Source organism: Heterodontus francisci, chromosome 16, assembly GCF_036365525.1.
Source record: "Heterodontus francisci isolate sHetFra1 chromosome 16, sHetFra1.hap1, whole genome shotgun sequence".
Lineage (NCBI taxonomy): Eukaryota > Metazoa > Chordata > Chondrichthyes > Heterodontiformes > Heterodontidae > Heterodontus > Heterodontus francisci.
This window is the reverse complement of record NC_090386.1, coordinates 36,900,126-36,918,712: the sequence shown is the minus strand read 5'-3', so window position 1 is coordinate 36,918,712 and position 18,587 is coordinate 36,900,126. Positions and strand designations below refer to the sequence as shown.

Genomic DNA, 18,587 nt, shown 5'->3' with positions numbered 1-18,587 from the left:
AGTATTTGTTTTTCTAGATTTGGAGAGGCTGTGAATGGGAATCTTGTGATTGGAACATTGTCCTGGCCGTCTCCATGGGTCATTGTGATTGGTTCATTCTTCTCCACGTGTGGTGCTGGTCTTCAGAGTCTGACAGGTGCCCCTCGTCTCCTGCAGGCCATCTCTCGAGATGGGATCGTACCTTTCCTACGGGTTTGTATTTGCTACTTTACTTGTTTTCATCAGAAGAAGGATGACTGTGTTGGAGAACACAAAGTAATGGGCTATATTAGATATATGAAAATTGCATTTCATTCAGGTTGGAGCTTGCAAACCAGGTTATCTGTCCATCATGAGATGATTGGAAAAGACAGTAAGGTACACTAAGCATTGAGCATTAACTTTGGGGCTACAGAGCCTTGTGTAAATTGAGATAAAATCACAGGCAGTTTGAAAACTATGGGGAGTATATTAGAACTGTCGCAAGGCTTATTTTGTTAATGTTTAGTTCCATGAAGATATGTTGACAATTGACAGTACTTCAATACAAAAGTTTAAGGAGCACCATTCCTGATTCAGCATCTTATCAGGGAACAGGGGGGTGCGGTCAAACCAGCACTTATAATCCCTCCACATCAGTCCCTGAATGCAAGGGCAGTGACACGTGGGCTTATAGTAAAAAAAAAAGCTAGGGTTGACTTCTTTTGATCTTAACTCCTTCCCCTCAATAGTACACTTGTGCTTGTGAATTCATCTGATTATAAAGTACATGCTTATGATTTAGCTATTCATAACATGCAGAGGAAATCTTCCCCCCATAGAGAGTGCCACAGGCAAAAGCAACAGTTAGTACTCCTTATCTTCTATACCTTAAGGCAGAGTGAAGAGGTGGTGAGGAAAAATATGGAGTTGCTGGATTTAGACTGTTTGCTGGATACTTTGATTTTCACACCACAAGCATTCCTGACGGAAAGCAATCCAGTCATGTACTATATGTCGGAGGATTCCAAATGCATCCAATGATGTCTTCCAAACAAACAATAACATCAGTGCGCATGCGTAATGGGATTGGTGTGGTCCTCGACAACAGTAATTGGATATGGCAAGGGCACCAGCTATGGCCTTTATACGTCCTTTGTTACATGATGTGGTGCTGAAATGCTATTGTGGTCTCATTCCCTTCTTGGCTACATTTTAACAAAATTTCATATCTTTGAATTGAAGAGACAGATTCTCTTGAACTGTTGCTAATCTTCTGCACTCTGAGCCTTGAGCATTCTGTGGCATATTTTGTACATATAATTGTGTAATGCAGTGGATTTCTGTGATAGAATCTGACACTTGCCTCCACAGAAAAATCCATCTGCTTTCATTGAGAACAGAAATCTCTAAATCCCAAGACATTTTATTTTATAGATCAAGCAAACTGTTTTCTTTCTAAGATTAGTAAAATAGCAGAAATGCACATTTTTGACCCGTGTGTTTGTGTAGAAAGTGATTTGGTATCAGGGATGCAAAGAAGCAGTGGAAGGTGGCCTCACCGTGTTCGAAACCATGGGCTGTATTCTACAGACCCCTCCAACATAAGGGGTCGTGGCGGCAGGGGGCAGGCGGGGTGCCAGAAAATGCCTCCGGGAGAGGACTACCATGGACCTCAATGCCGGGAAGGCCAGTTCCGATATTGTCGGCGGCGGAGAGGCCTCGTGGCAGCCCCCCGCCCCTCCGCCCCTCCGTGACGGGAGCCCCAATTTAAATATTTAAATGCATTAAAATAAGCAAATTAATTACCGTTACATCTCGCCATCTGTCCCAGAGCAATCTTCGTGCCGGTGGCAGGCACTCCCATGCCTTCGGATTCCTGTCCAGGGAACCGAGGTGGAACACTGGTGTGGAGGGGGGAGCGGGTAGGTTTCTCAGTGTAGTTGGGGGGGAGCAGCATCAAAGTCATATTATTGGTGTAGGGGATGGTGGGTTGGGTTATAGTGTAAAGTTTATGCACTTTGGGGGGGGTGCGGGGAAGGTCAGCTGGACAAGGTATTTTGGGGGGTAGAGGGCAAGTAATTAATTCTATGGTTATTGGGGGGGTGGGAGAGGGGCAAGATAAATTTATTTAACTTTTTTACATCAATGTACCTTTAATATTTAAATGAAATGGTAGGGCTCAAAGCCCATTACAAATGGCATCAGCGCCTGCGCCATTGCCGGGAATGGATAGCCCGCCCCCTCCATGTCGTTGGGTGTGGGGGGTGGTGTTCTGCCCTGGCTATTTAAATGAGCCGCCACACTTAATATTGCGGCAGCTCTGCGATGTGAGGGCCGCGAGTGTTTTCGCCCGCCGCCAATTTCAGCGGCGGGACTATAAATTTCAGCCCCTCAGGTGCAATGAAGTCTTCTCCTCATGGCCAATGAGGAAAGTTTTTAAAAATTCTAAAAGCTTGTCTTTCTGGGCATCTTCTGCTCCCCTGTGTGGTTGGGCCAGCTGGAAAATTCACCATGGGTTCCTCCCCACACTTACGTTACAATTACGGCTGGTTCCTGATAACATCATCAGGACCCAACATGCATATGTAAAATGGATCCCAACAGCTTTGGGTGGCTGTCCTTGTCACCTGCTTAATTGAGCAAGTAAAAATCAGTATCCAGCAGCTCCCAGCAGCTCCAATGTGGGTAAATAACTGATGATTTTTAACTGCCCATTCACCTGGTTTCAGCCAGCTGAATAGGGTTGAAATCTCCCCCCTCATGTCAGATGAGTGAAAATCTTACATATAATGAGGTTCATTGTTACTTTCTGTAATAGTGTAAGTAAATGATAACAAATCAGCAGCCTGTTTTACATGGCTGCTGATTTTTGTTTCTGTTGAATCAATGGAATAGATGTAAAGCAAACTGCCGATTCACAATTACTTGTTTTACACAATCTGATCCTTGCAATTTTTGGGATATTTTTAATATATTGTGTTTTTCTCTCTCTGTTCTCTGATCTCATTTCTGCTCCTTTTTGCTATTTTCTGACTCCCTTCCCCCTGCCAAGTTATTTTAAACCCTCCCCAACAGTACTAGCTAACCTTCCAGTGCAAACATTGACCCTGGCTGTGTTCAGGTGCAACCTGGTCATCTTGTAAAGGTGCCCAGAACTGGTCCCAATGCCCCAAGCATCTGAAACCGTCCATCCTGCACCACTTCTCCAGTCATGCATAGACCTGCACTATCTTCCTGTTTCTATACTCACTAGCAATGAGATTACTACCTTTGAGATCCTGTTTTTTAACCCTGTTCCGAGCTGCTCAATCTCTGCCTGTAGGACCGCAGCACTATGTCATTGCTTCCAATATGGACCATAACTTCTGGCTGTTCCCCTTCCCCTGACAGAATGTCCTAATCTAATTCCTGCATCCAATACAAATGTACTTTCAACAGGGATTTACAAATTGACAATGCTGGGACAGGGATGAAGTGAATAAGAGTGATAATTGTCTAGTTTTCATTCCCCAAAAAGGGATCTTCTCTTACTGCATTATCTACAGTAAGGTTATCTACATTTGAATGTTGTGCTATTTTTAAAGTAGTCTCCAGTTGCGAATGTGCATCATTTTTCATTCTGTTGCTGCAGTTGTCTTATTCTTCTGTATTTCTCAGGTGTTCGGTCATGGAAAAGCAAATGGTGAACCCACTTGGGCCCTGTTACTAACAGCATGTATCTGTGAAACGGGAATCCTCATTGCCTCACTGGATGAGGTGGCCCCAATCCTCTCTATGTACGTACACATTTTGGAATATTACTGACCTGCAAATAAAGGGTAGATTTTTACCAACCTGTGTTGTTAGCATGGAGTTTCGCACATATTGGGAATCTAGGTGGGTTGGTCAGTGGATCCCACGAATTTTTTTACCCATTATTCCAAGAACAATTCCAATTGTGTTCCATGCTGAAAGGAATAATCTGTAAAATCTATTTGTATGTACTTGACTGGCGGTTGAACAGTTTTGTCCCAGAAAGTACCAATGCTTCAATTCCTGTGGTAAACAGGGATTCATTTGCACCCTGAACCTTGCTGTCTTGACCTGGAAGTGTTCACTATAAGATAGTTCGGACTAAGTTAGATGACAAACACTAGCACTTTCTCTTCTGTGTGAAAACATCTTGCCCATTTTCATGCTTCCCATTGGTAATTTATGGGCCAAGGAACTGTGAATATGAGCATATGTCCCAGCCTCAGGTGGCATGATGTATTGGGACATCAATGTACTGCATCATCTGACCAAAAACTGCACATTTCTCCATTAAACTTTGGAGACCAATAGACAGAATTTAAGGATGAGTAAAGGCCATCTGGTCCATCAAACCTACCCTATCCACAGCAGTACAGCCTTGCACACCATTTGGTCCACTCCCCAATCATGAAATTGCCTGGGAATGGTAAAGAAAATACAAGAAAAAGGAAATCCAGGGTCAGTTTTGCTAAAGCTGTGATAAGTTCGCCTCCAAAATAAAATTAGTATCAATTCTAGAAGACAGTCATCTTAGCCACCCAGCAACATATCTTTCGTAACTTGAAGTATCCTCCAGTCTTAGGAACTTCGTTTGATGGACTTCAGGGAATCCATATTCACTGCATCACCTGGTAATCAGTTCCCAAGGTCAACTATGTTTTGCGAAAATAAAACATTTCCAACATCGAACCTAACTCTTTTTTCATTTACTTTACACATTCTTGCTTCTGAATTCTCCCATCGCTATCTGAATCAAATCAGCTTTCCACTGGACAGAATCTATTCCCTTTGAGAGTTCCCTTCAATCAGATCTCTTCTAAGCCATTGAAAGAAGTGAAATTCTTGGGCCTATCCTAATAGCTGATGACCCTCAGACCATCATTTTGGTCAGCCTCCTCTGGACATTTTTCCCACCATGTATATGGACCACGCAGGGCCACGGCACTTTATTTGTGGCTGTATGAATGCCTTGTCCAATCAAATTATAGTATTCCAGGTTTTATGTTGCTCAGTCATAAAAATGCACTCTAAAACCCTATTTGCTTTCCCAGTGACCTCATAACAATGTTAGGAGACCTTCAGCTGGCCTTGAAGGATACCCTCAGACAGCTTTAGGCCTTGAGGTCCTGGCTTCAGACTGCATCACCTCAGCATGGGCGGCAGAGAGGCACCAGCAAGGGCACTGGTGATGTGGCAGTGGCAGGTGCACAAGTGTTTTCATCCTGGGAGAGGAGAACAGGTTCATGCTCCACAGTGTCACTACCACTCCCATGGGGCAACACCTCAGTTGGAGCACAGATTGCTGGATTGCCACGAGAGCCTGCTTGTCCCTTTAAACACTCAGATCCGCAGCCATGATGGCAGCAGTCTAAGCTTGCAAGGTAGCAAGTATGACCTCTGTTTGAGCTTCCACTTCAGCACTGAGACATCAGCCACCAGATGCTGCATCATAGCTGGGTCCGCAAGTGCTGTCATGAAGTTGGCCACCACTTCCGTGGTGAAAAGGATGGGCTCCAAGCTCTGCACGAAGCCCTGTGCCACATTGGAGTCACACTCTTCAGTGACAAGAGGCTCTCTGGCAGGCTTGCCAATGCACCAAGCATCCCAGTGTGCATGCAAACCAGCATTCTCTTATAGGTTGCCCGATTGAAGCCCTCATCTGAGCTTCTTCCAGCAACCTCATTCTCCGATGGGATGGCACGCAAACTATCCTTTCCCTGTGGCCTGGCTGGAGCTCGTTCATGCCCAGTGACTCACCTTGTGCTGATCCCAAATCTATACATATAGAAGCATAGAAGCATAAAAAATAGGAGGCCCTTCGAGCCTGCTCCGCCATTCATTATGATCATGGCTGATCATCTAACTCAGTAACCTGTACCCGCTTTCACCCCATATCCTTTGATCCCTTTAAACCCAAGAGCTATATGTAACTCCTTCTTGAAAACATACAATGTTTTGGCCTCAACTGCTTTCTGTGGTAACGAATTCCACAGGTTCACCACTCTCTGGGTGAAGAAATTTCTCCTCATCTCAGTCCTGAATGGTTTACCCCATATCCTTAGACTATGACCCCTAGCTCTGGACTCCCCCCACCATCGGGAACATCCTTCCTGCATCTACCCTGTCAAGTCCTGTTAGAATTTTATAGGTTTCTATGAGATCCCCCTTCACTCTTCTGAACTCCAGCGAATATAATCCTAACCGACTCAATCTCTCCTCATACGTCAGTCCCGCCATCCCAGGAATCAGTCTGGTAAGCCTTCGCTGCACTCCCTCTATAGCAAGAACATCCTTCCTCAGATAAGGAGACCAAAAGTGCACACAATATTCCAGGTGTGGCCTCACCAAAGCCCTGTATAATTGCAGCAAGACATCCCTGCTCCTGTATTCGAATCCTCTCGCTATGAAGGCCAACATACCATTTGCCTTTTTTACCACCTGTTGGAACTGCATGCTTACCTTCAGCGACTTATGTACGAGAACACCCAAGTGTTGGGGCGGCACAGTGGCGCAGTGGTTAGCACTGCAGCCTCACAGCTGCAGGGACCTGGGTTCGATTCTGGGTACTGCCTGTGTGGAGTTTGCAAGTTCTCCCTGTGTCTGCGTGGGTTTTCTCCGGGTGCTCCGGTTTCCTCCCACAAGCCAAAAGACTTGCAGGTTGGTAGGTAAATTGGCCATTATAAATTGTCACTAGTATAGGTAGGTGGTAGGGAAATATAGGGACAGGTGGGAATGTTTGGTAGGAATATGGGATTAGTGTAGGATTAGTATAAATGGGTGGTTGATGGTCGGCACAGACTCGGTGGGCCGAAGGGCCTGTTTCAGTGCTGTATCTCTAATCTAATCTAATCTAAAATCTAAAGTCTCATTGCATATTCCCCTCTCTCAGTTTATAGCTGTTCAGTTAATAATGTGCCTTCCTGGTTTTGCTACCAAAGTGAATAACCTCACATTTATCCACATTATACTGCATCTGCCATGCATTTGCCCACTCACTCAACTTGTCCAAATCATCCTGAAGCCTCGCTGCATCCTCCTCACAACTCACCCTCCCACCCAGTTTTGTGTCATCTGCAAATTTGGCGATATTACATTTAGTTCCCTCATCTAAATCATTAATATATATTGTGAAGAGCTGGGGTCCTAGCACCGATCCCTGCGGTACCACACTAGTTACTGCCTGCCATTCAGAAAAAGACCTATTTATCCCTATTCTTTGTTTCCTGTCTACCAACCAATTTTCTATTCATCGCAATACACTACCCCCAATCCCATACGCTTTAATTTTACATGCTAATCTCTTATGTGGGACTTTGTCGAAAGCCTTCTGAAAGTCCAAATAAACCACATCCACTGGCTCCCCCTCATCAACTCTACTAGTTGAATACTTGAAGAATTCTAGTAGATTTGTCAAGCATGATTTCCCTTTCGTAAGTCCATGCTGACTCTGTCTGATTCTACCACTGTTCTCCAAGTGCTCTGCTACAAAATCTTTGATAATGGACTTTAGAATTTTCCCCACTACCAACATCAGGCTATAATTCCCTGCTTTCTCTCTACCTCCCTTTTTAAATAGTGGGGTTACATTAGCTACCCTCCAATCTGTAGGAACTGTTCCAGCAACCGCATGGTCTTGGCAGAGCAGGACCTGGTCCAATGGCAAGTAGGTTCCAAGACCATGCTCTGCTGTGAGACTTTAGCACAGTCTGTGCATGGTAATATACAAGTGTGCATGCGGTGATTGTTGGTGTATGTGGCCAGCAAGGTAGCAGATGAAGTATAATGTGCAGAAGTGTGAGGTTATTCACTTTAGTAACAAGAATAAAAAAGTAGCATATTTTTTCAAAGGCGTAAAACTTCTAAATGTTGATATCCAGAGTAACTTGGGTGTACCCGTACAAGGAACACAGAGAGTAAGCATGCAGCTACACAAAGCAGTTAGGAAGACAAATGTCGCAAGGGGATTGGAGTACAGGAATAAAAGAGGTCTTGCTACAATTATATAAGGCTTCGGTGAGACCACACCTGGAGTACTGTGTGCAGTTTTGGTCTCTATATCTAAGGAAGGATATACTTGCATTGAAGGTGGTACAGCGAAGTTTCACTAGATTGGTTTCTGAAATGAGTGGGTTGTCCTATGATGAGAGGCTGAGTAAATTGGGCCTATGTTCGCTGGAGTTTAGAAAAATCATTGAAGCACACAGGATTCTGATGGGGCTTGACAGGTTAGACACTGAGAGGTTGTTTCCCCTGAATGAGGACTCTAGAACATGGGGGCACAGTCTCAGAATTGGGGTCCATCATTTCGGACTGAGCTGAGGAGAAATTTTTTCACACAGAGGGTTGTGAATCTTCTGATTGTATATCCCAAAAGGTTGTGGATGCTCCATCATTGAGTATTTAAGTTTGAGGGATTTTTGGTTTCTTGAGAATCAAGGAATATGGGGAGCAGCCAGGAAGGTGGAGTTGAGGCAGAACAGAAGGCAGAGAGGTGGAGAAGACAAGGCTGACAAGTGATTTGATAGAGGTATTCAAAATCATGAGGGGTCTGGACAGAGCAGATAGGGAGAAACTGCTCCCACTCGTGAAAGGCCGAATGGCTTCTTCTGCACTGTAACAATTCTGTGAATTCTGTAATTGCCCTTTCCCCCCCACAAAACCTTTTAAATGTGACCTGTCCCCCACTGACTGCACAAAGTTTGAACTTCAACCCTTCCCACCATCCCCTACACCCATTATGTGCACTTCACCTCGTTTCCCACCCCCTCTCCCACCCCACACAATGAAACTCTTACCTCCTCCCCCCTCCCCACCAGTGTCATGCCGCCTTTCCCTGGACGGGCCCTCAAGATTGCAGGTGAGTGTATTGTAATTTATTCATTCACTTGTTTAACATACGTTAAGTAGTTTCCCATCACCCTGCGGTGGGGGGGGCCGCCACAGAGCCTCACCGCCGCCGGGTGGATCGGGCCGGGCCCTGCCGGCATCGAGGTCCATGGCGAGCCTCAACCGGAGCCATCTTCAGGCCTACCGTCACCACGGATCACGACATCGAGTGCTTGTTAAAATCCAGCCCCTTGTGTGGTCTTTAATATTGATGGGTGAACAAAAGAAAAATGGTCCAATTTCCTTTATGAAACGAAGCAAGTGACTTTATTTTTTTGTCCTCAGGTTTTTCTTGATGTGCTACATGTTTGTGAACCTGGCCTGTGCTCTACAGACCCTACTCCGAACCCCCAACTGGAGACCCAGATTCAAATATTACCACTGGTATGACAAACTTTCCTGAAATGATCTCTAATCTACCATGTTTTTGGCCTTGTCATTTTTGTGTCATCCAGACAAAAGCATTAAAAAAAACACTTGAATACAGCAGCGTGTGCTACATAAAGGATTACAGATGTCTCAGAGTGTGTTACATGGAGAATAACAGATTGCTTAGTGTGTGTCATAGAGATAACAAGTACATCAGAACATATTATAGATATGTTGTACAGAAGATAGCAGCTGCCTTGGAATGTGTTACATTGAGGATAGCAGACGTCTGGCACTTATAAGGTAATACATCATCAAGAGGTTCTGATGATATCATGAGCTATGAGAATGAATTTTAAACAATGTGCAGATATCAAGGAAGTGACAAAGTTGATTGATGAGGGAAGGGCTGTAGATGTCATATACATGGACTTCAGTAAGGCGTTTGATAAGGTTCCCATGGTAGGCTGATGGAGAAAGTGAAGTCGCATGGGGTCCAGGGTGTACTAGCTAGATGGATAAAGAACTGGCTGGGCAACAGGAGACAGAGAGTAGCAGTGGAAGGGAGTTTCTCAAAATGGAGACGTGTGACCAGTGGTGTTCCACAGGGATCCGTGCTGGGACCACTGTTGTTTGTGATATACATAAATGATTTGGAGGGAAGTATAGGTGGTCTGATTAGCAAGTTTGCAGACGACACTAAGATTGGTGGAGTAGCAGATAGTGAAGGGGACTGTCAGAGAATACAGCAGAATATAGATAGATTGGAGAGTTGGGCAGAGAAATGGCAGATGGAGTTCAATCAGGGCAAATGCGAGGTGATGCATTTTGGAAGATCCAATTCAAGAGTGAATTATACAGTAAATGGAAAAGTCCTGGGGAAAATTGATGTACAGAGAGATTTGGGTGTTCAGGTCCATTGTTCCCTGAAGGTGGCAACGCAGGTCAATAGAGTGGTCAAGAAGGCATACGGCATGCTTTCCTTCATCGGACCTGGTATTGAGTACAAGAGTTGGCAGGTCATGTTACAGTTGTATAAGACTTTGGTTCGGCCACATTTGGAATACTGCATGCAGTTCTGGTCGCCACATTACCAAAAGGATGTAGATGCTTTGGAGAGGATGCAGAGGAGGTTCACCAGGATGTTGCCTGGTATGGAGGGCGCTAGCTATGAAGAGAGGTTGAGTAGATTAGGATTATTTTCATTAGAAAGACGGAGGTTGAGGGGGGACCTGATTGAGGTGTACAAAATCATGAGAGGTATAGACAGGGTGGATAGCAAGAAGCTTTTTCCCAGAGTGGGGGATTCAATTACTAGGGGTCACGAGTTCAAAGTGAGAGGGGTAAAGTTTAGGGGGGATATGCGTGGAAAGTTCTTTACGCAGAGGGTGATGGGTGCCTGGAATGCGTTGCCAGCGGAGGTGGTAGACGCGGGCACGATAGCGTCTTTTAAGATGTATCTAGACAGATACATGAATGGGCAGGAAGTAAAGAGATACAGACCCTTAGAAAATAGGCGATATGTTTAGATAGAGGATCTGGATCGGCGCAGGCTTGGAGGGCCGAAGGGCCTGTTGCTGTGCTGTAATTGTCTTTGTTCTTTGTTCTTAGGCTCTCCCCCTCCCCTTTCCCCAATTAACCCATATGTTTACATTTTAACCCTTAAGATGCAACACAAAAATTTTCAAAGACTTCACAGGTTTTTAATCAGCTGATAAAAATGTGCCGGAGATCATTCATTTTTCTTACCCACAAAAATTATCCATGTATAGATGTAAAGTGAAGTAATAAGCTTAACATCCCACATCAGTACCCTATACATTTTACACACAATAACTCATTACTGGCATAAGTTTTATGCACCTTTCTAATATTAATGGACTAACAAGTTAAACACTTGGTATCTTACTTTAAATGTTTCTGTTTTTGTGAAAAGTCTATAATGGATAGTCAATTCAATACATTCCTCTGCGTGTCCTGTTATGTCTCAGTGGTGATTGCACAGAGACACACAGACCACATGGTCACATGTTTGGCTTCGCTAAAATGACAGTGCAAGTACGACAGTTCACTTCAGCGTATCAGGGCTCAGGAGGGTAAAGACCTGCTCCATATTACGGTGTTAACCGTGGATTAGTGGTAGCACTCTATCTTCTGAGTCATAAGGTTACAACACTAGGCTGACATTTCAGTGCTGTACTGAGGCAGTGCTGCACTTCAGAGCTGCTGTCTTTTAGATGAAACATTAAACCGAGGCCCCATCTGCCCTCTCAGGTGGACATAAAAGATCCCATGGTACTATTGTTATGAAAGTGCTTCCATTTTTTTAATGTTTTTGAGAATTCGTGTTTACAAACTGTGAAAATGGATTCATTTGAAAGACTGAAGAGATTCCATGATTGCTGGACTTTGGTTTATTTTTAAAAGGTCACTGGACAGACTTGAGATTTTGTTTCAAAACAAACCCTCACTGGAAGTCACATGTCTTAAGCTAAGTAAACAGCAGGAGCCTTGGTGGCTCAGGGAGCTGTTTACAGAGAATTAACAAGTGTTAGGCCAAAGTATTTTTTGTCTTTTTTGTAAAGAGATCTCTGCACAGAGAAAAGTTATTTATTGTTTCTTTAACCAGTGTGTGTGTGTGTTGGGTTAATTTAGAAGGGAACTTTCATATTTCAACCTGTGTGTTAATCAACTTTGCATCTTGTTTGAATAAGTCTTGTTTTATTGTAAATTAATAATTTTGTTGTTTATTAAGGAAACCTGATTGGTGGATTTTATTCTGAAACTAAAATAGATAAAGTATATAATTGTTGTATTGGTAACTGGGTAAAACATTTAAATGTATGTTGTGACCAGTGTCAGTGGAGAAATGGAACTAGAGAAAGGCAGTGTACTCCTCCAGCCTCGGTCGTCACACTATTTTGAAGAACAGCAGGGGAGTTACCCCCAGAGCCCTGACCAATATTTGTCCCTCAGCAAATATTTTTTTTAAACTGGTCATTATTTGCTGTTTGTGAGGTCTTGTGTGAAAATTGGCTGTCATGTTTCTTACATTAGTATAGTGATTACACTTCAAAAAGTACTCAATTGGCTTTAAAGTGCTTTGGGACTCCTGAGACTGTGAAAGATGCTATACAAATACAAGTTTTTCTTTCCTTCCTTTCTGTTGATAGCCTGTGCCCCTTCTGGAAAATGTGTTGATATAGAGCTTGAACAAACTTAGGTCTCACTGCAGGGGTAACTCATTAATGTGCACTGTCTAAATACATAAATAAAGAATAGGCATCTCGGAGAACTACCAGTGTCAGACAACTAACCTCGAACAGCAGTCATTTATTGCATGAGGGGATAGATAAAACCACAGAAAACTATACACATTACTACGCATTCGTCCAAAGTGCAACTTTTGGCATAGATTTATGTTGCAAAGAAATGATTTTGAAGAAAAAGTAAAACTTGCAAATAAGGTTTGCTCAACCGTAAAGGGCAATGAGACCTCAACTGGGCTGTCACTTCCTATTACAGGTAATTCATTATCTGTTCAGCTGCGCAATGCCACTGATGCATGAAGTTCATTCAAATTGTTAATGGCCATCTCCACTAGGACATTTTAAGATTTTTCTTAAATGGATGAACAGCTGGGTGAAGGCAATTGATGGAGCGCCAGCCTTAATGATCCAGCCTTCATGGTTCATCCTCTCATGTATTCTGAACTCTCTCCAACAACCACAGCACATTAAGTCAATTCCAGTAAAGATGATGTTGTGGTGTCCCAAGTAGCCCCGCATCTCTCTTATGGACCTTTAAAATATTGAAATAGATTTTCAGTTAAAAATGTAGAACTAATTCAGAAGACAACGATAGGTACTAAGAGAACCAGTGAAAGTTGATGTTGGATGATTTTGGACAGCAGCCTGGCACTAATGCCCCAAGATTGCCATCAAAGGCAGCCCTGTAGTATAAATGACCCAGCACCAGTGTTATTGCAGGCACCAAAACCCTCCTCAGGAGGTAGTTTCCTGGGTAGTTCTGACAACAAAGTGCCGACGGCAGAAAAATGAAATAGCTGCTCCAACAGCATTATCATTAGATCCACTATCTTCAGAGTGCAAAATAAAACAAGCCCTCCACACCCCCGTACAGGATAGCAGCACACTTTTGCCATTGATAACCTGTAGAGGCCACCTCCTTATAGGGGGTTCTGGCCAGAAGGGTAAGATATCAAATATACATTCTCCGTGCATCCAGTCCTTCTGCTTTTGCAGAATCCAGCCTGCAGTACAAATGAGCAAAGAAACAACTTGCATTTCTATAGTGCCTTTCACAACTTCAGGATATCCCAAAGCATTTACAGCCAATGACATATCTTATTGAGGTGCTACTGGCACAATTATGGAAATTCTGTAATGTATAACACAAAATAAATGGCTCGTGAATCGTTCACAAATAATGTGCTTCAATGAACCATATTTGCTCATGTCTGTGGCATTTACATTTCTGCACTCGTGACAAGCTTTCATTTTTCCACAGGACTATGTCATTCCTGGGAATGAGCCTGTGCCTGGCCCTGATGTTTATTTGCTCCTGGTACTATGCAATAGTGGCCATGGTAATTGCTGGACTTATCTACAAATATATAGAGTTCAATGGGTAAGTCTCTGCATTTATTTTATGCAAGTATTTGCAAATTGGAACTCTGGGCAGTAGTATATAAAAATAATCTCCTCGCATCCCTGGATTCTACAGACCACCTGCCCAAGTCCTGCCAATGTTGAAATTTACTCTTTGCAGATATTATTACTAAACTAAACAGTATTGGCTTTGTAGCTCTGATACAGCTTGGTCTCTTTCTCATGCTGATCTAGTAGAGACATTGGTTTTAATGTTTGGTTTTAATCCACGATTGTCAGGAAAGAGCCAGTCGACAACTTGACCTGTACTGCAAAAGCAAATTAGTGTGGATGCTAGAAATATGCTAAAAAACTGTAAGTGCTGGAAAATACTCAACAGGTCAGGCAGCACCTGCGGAGAGAGAAACAGAGCTAACATTTCAGGTTAAGATCTTCCTTCAGATTTGAAAGATGTTGGAGATAAACAGCTTGTAAGTAAATAAAGAGTCAAGAAAAAGGTGGGGGATCCAGGAAGGAGGACAGCAAAAGAAGAAAATGGGGAGGTCTGTAATAGCTGATGGTTTATAATGCTTATGTTCTAAGCACCTTGCAGTATAGCTGTGAAACATGGGTGACTTATAGCTACCAGGAAAAGAAGCTCAATAATTTTCATCTTCGCTGTCTGAGGCACATTATGGGTATATCCTGGCAGAACAAAGTCACAAATGCAGCAGTCCGCTCAAAGACAGAGCTCCTAAGTGATTTGGCACTAATCAAACAGAGGCGGCTTTGGTGGATTGGACATGTCCGCAGGATGGAAGATGGTCGCATACCCAAGGACCTGCTGTATGGTGAGGTAACCGGGGCCAGATGACCAGTGGGGCACCCAAAGCTCTGCTTCAAGGATGCTTGCAAGCATGACATGAAGGCCCTAAATGTCAACTGTCACACCTGGGAGTCACTAGTTGGTGAAAGAGAGAAATGGCAACACATCCTGTGGATTGGTGTGAAGGCCAATGCTGAAAACAACAACTCACAGCATCACTTGGCAGCTTCATGTGCGGCGTTTGTGGCAGAACCTGCCTGTCAAGGATTGGCCTTCACGGTCATCAGCAAAGGTGCACCAAGAGAAGACAACGCACTTAAATGGATTGTTTGTTGCATGTCCATCGTGTTTCACAGATGGAATGATGACAACCACCATAATAGGGTGGCGGGCGAGAGTGGTTAAATGACAAAAGTGGCTATGTACTTAATAAATAAGCAAGTACAGGGACATTTTTGTCATTTAATCTCTCATTTATTTATTACAGTAATAGTGAATGTATTTAATGATGTACCATTGTGTTTTCTCCTGATTTACAGTTTAAATCCACTGTAGTCTTACTAGCGGCATATCTCTAACAAGACAAAATGCAAGTCGTTAAATTAATGCATGTAATTGGATAGGTTGCTAGCGCATATATATTCAAAACCAGCTCAGGCCTGAATTATTTGTAGATTTTTCAATCTGTTAGGAATTCTCTGAATCGCTGGCATGGACTTTACACCTCATAACACCTCCTGCTACCCCTCCCCCGCCATCTTGGTGAAGGCAGATGCAGCAGATCTTCCTGGGTCAGGCTCAAATAATGCTGCTAATGGTGCTATTTCCATCACTACTGGGTCACCCACATTGGTGGGGTTCAGAAGTGGCTGTAATGTCTGCAGGGGCTGAATCTTTTTCTTTAACTTGCCCACCATCTCAATGCAATCAATCTCCCTGCAATTGATTCATTTGGCATAGTTTCGTTCTTTCCCTCTGTTGGAGCAATGCTGGACACTAGGAACACATTGCTAAGATATTAATGACAGGAAAGACAATGCAGTATTAATGTATAATTTCAATGTGCCTGCTAATAATTGGGTGGATACATTCAACTTGCAGCAGCCAATGCTAGAAATGGTGGCAGTACTGGCTGCTGTGTTATTGCCTGTAAATGTGTAATAGCAGCACAATAGATCTGCCCCATAAGTCTAAGGAGGCAATCATGGTACTGTAAGTAAGTTACAAATGATTCTCTTGACCATGAGACAAACTCTGATGGTTTAATCAGTCACTGAAATCTCTTAGACTGAGTTACAGGCTCTTTCTCTGTAAATATGATATTTTATTTCCACAGCAGGCAATGCACAAGGCCATGGGGCCTTGAACTGAGCAAAGATAGCAGGAATAGGCCCTTGAGTATCCTTTAAGAAAAGTGGATGGCAGGGTGGTCATGAAGCTGAAACTTGTTTAACAATGACTTAGAAGAATTCCATAAGGCTGCAAATGTTCACAAATAAAACCCTAGTGTGTTTGAAGGACATTGTAAAAATATTAATAAAAATTGGCCTGAAGGCGTTGAAAGCAACTACTTCAGTGATTCAATGAAAGCAAACTGAATGAACTGACAAGAGCATCAAAATTGAATAACATTACCTGTTTGATTGGCAGCATCAGAAAAGTTAATAACAGTAAAACAATGAAAGCAATTCTCATGGTATTTAACCTAGAGGAGAATCACAATCACATGACAGGTACTGCAATATTATTCTGTTTTCCTTGACTAGTAAGCAGTCCAAACAATGTACATTTTGTGCAAGGTATTATTGCAATATTGCTGCTGTTCCATCCTTTTTTACAATTCATTCATTGGATGTGGGCGTTTCTGGCTATGCCAGCATTTATTGCCCATCCCTAATTGCCCTTGAGAAGGTGGTGGTGAGCTGCCTTCTTGAACCAATGCAGTCTATGTGGTGTAGGTACACACACAGTGCTGTTAGGGAGGGAGTTCCAGGATTTTGAAGGAATCGTGATATAGTTCCAAGTCAGAATGGTGTGTGGCTTGAGGGGAATTTGCAGGTGGTGGTGTTCCCATGTGTCTACTGCCCTTGTCCTTCTAGGTGGTGGAGGCTGTGGGCTTGGAAAGTGCTGTAGCAGGAGCCTTGGCGAGTTCATGCAGTGCATCTTATAGATGGTACACACTGCTGTCACTGTGTGTCGGCGGTGGAGGAAATGAATGTTTTAGGTGGTGGATGGAGAGTCGATTAAGCAGACTGCTTTATATTGGATGGTGTCAAGCCAGTAGATCGTCATGCATTGCTGATAGGTTATGCGTAGGTGTATGTGATTCACTCATATGACAGTAAACCACAGAGTGTTTTACTGATCCTTATTTCCTTCCTGCAGAGCTGAAAAAGAATGGGGAGACGGAATCCGTGGTGTGTCCCTCAGTGCAGCCCGTTATGCACTGCTCAGGCTGGAAGAAGGTCCTCCTCACACCAAGAACTGGAGGTGAGGGACCAATTTAAACTTTTAACCTTTAATATCCTTGTATAGCAAAACTCTAGTGGGTTAATATCTGCAAGTCTGCCAGCAATTCATAACTATCAACGATAAAAGGCCAGAGGTCTACATACTTGGCAATAGTAAGCATCTTGAATGTTATATGTTGGGCTGAATAACACAGCCTGTCACACAAAACATCTGTTCCCCATACACTCTGCTGTGTTTGCTTAATTGAAGTGATTGGATGAAGAGAATGTTTTGTTTACCTCAGGGGTATACACGTAATTGGCCCCAACTGATTTATCATTCCCTTATTCTCCCAAAGAAGCTTTATGGAATGGATTACACTGAAGAATTCGTTCCAATTATAATAGATAAATATGTTTTAAATGTATAATCATCCTGTTTGGAAAGCTTATGTTCTTTCGTTACATGTTGAGTTAACCAAAATAATTTGGTTTGCTGATAGGCCACAGCTTCTGGTACTTGTAAAGGTGGACCAAGACCAGAATGTCAAACATCCACAGCTTCTGACTTTCACCTGCCAGCTAAAGGCTGGGAAAGGACTCACCATTGTGGGCTCAGTATTGGAGGGCAGCTTCCTGGAGAATCACACCCAGGCCCAACGGGCTGAAGAGGTACACACTAACCTAGTTTTATCCTCTCAGTATTTTTCTGCAGGTTATCAGCTTCATTTGATATGGATGATTCTAGAGTCTGGACAGATAGAATAAGGATTGGCTTGTTCAGAAAAGAGTTCCTAATTTATGTTCACTGAGAATTTGCAACTAGGTCCCATGACACTCACTAAGCAGTGCAAAGTTGTTTATCAAAGTCAATAAAAGTGTTTGACCCTTGTAATATATTTAGGTTGCAGTATGAAACACAAAGTTCTCATCAGGCTGCTAGATAAATATACTTTGATGTGGAAAAAAATCCCTTGAATTTAGAATGTCCAATAAATTCCCAAAATGTGCTGATAAATGCGGGAATTTATTAATACACTCTATAACTTCCCTCCTTAACTTTTTTTTGGCAAGTTTTGTGCATCAGGTGCTCAGAATAGTTCACTTCTCATTTAAGGCAATACCTGTCATTGTCAAGCACTTCCAGGTCACCTCAGGTAAGTTCCCTCTCCTGGCAATAGACCTCAACCCAACTCAGAAGAGTATTCGCTACTGCACCAGTGTGACACTTTACCTTTTCTCACATTGGCCATCCTTTGACTTCTGTGAATATTTGCCAACCTACTGCCACTTGGGGAAGGGATGGGCTTCCCAACAGTCAGAACATGAACAGCATGATGCCTGTTTACAGGATTTAAAATCTTTGCTCCAGTATTTGGTGTAACTCTGGAATGATTGGCAGGCCAGACTTGTATGCAATTCAGAAATAGAAACTGTGATAAATACAGTTCTGTCAGCTCTTCATTCAAATAT

At 43.1% G+C, this 18,587-nt stretch overlaps 1 protein-coding gene across 8 annotated transcripts in view; it reads left to right on the top strand.

Annotated features, from left to right (window-relative positions):
- LOC137378448 (solute carrier family 12 member 5-like) overlaps positions 1-18,587 on the top strand; it is a 1,212,460-nt gene that overhangs the window by 1,109,431 nt on the left and 84,442 nt on the right. For all 8 annotated transcript variants that reach the window (XM_068048774.1, XM_068048773.1, XM_068048779.1 and 5 more), the window contains 6 exons: positions 18-192; positions 3,619-3,737; positions 9,145-9,243; positions 13,759-13,878; positions 17,050-17,154; positions 17,618-17,786. In XM_068048774.1, coding sequence (XP_067904875.1) covers positions 18-192; positions 3,619-3,737; positions 9,145-9,243; positions 13,759-13,878; positions 17,050-17,154; positions 17,618-17,786 — 787 coding nt within the window. The remainder of the gene's footprint in view (positions 1-17; positions 193-3,618; positions 3,738-9,144; positions 9,244-13,758; positions 13,879-17,049; positions 17,155-17,617; positions 17,787-18,587) is intronic.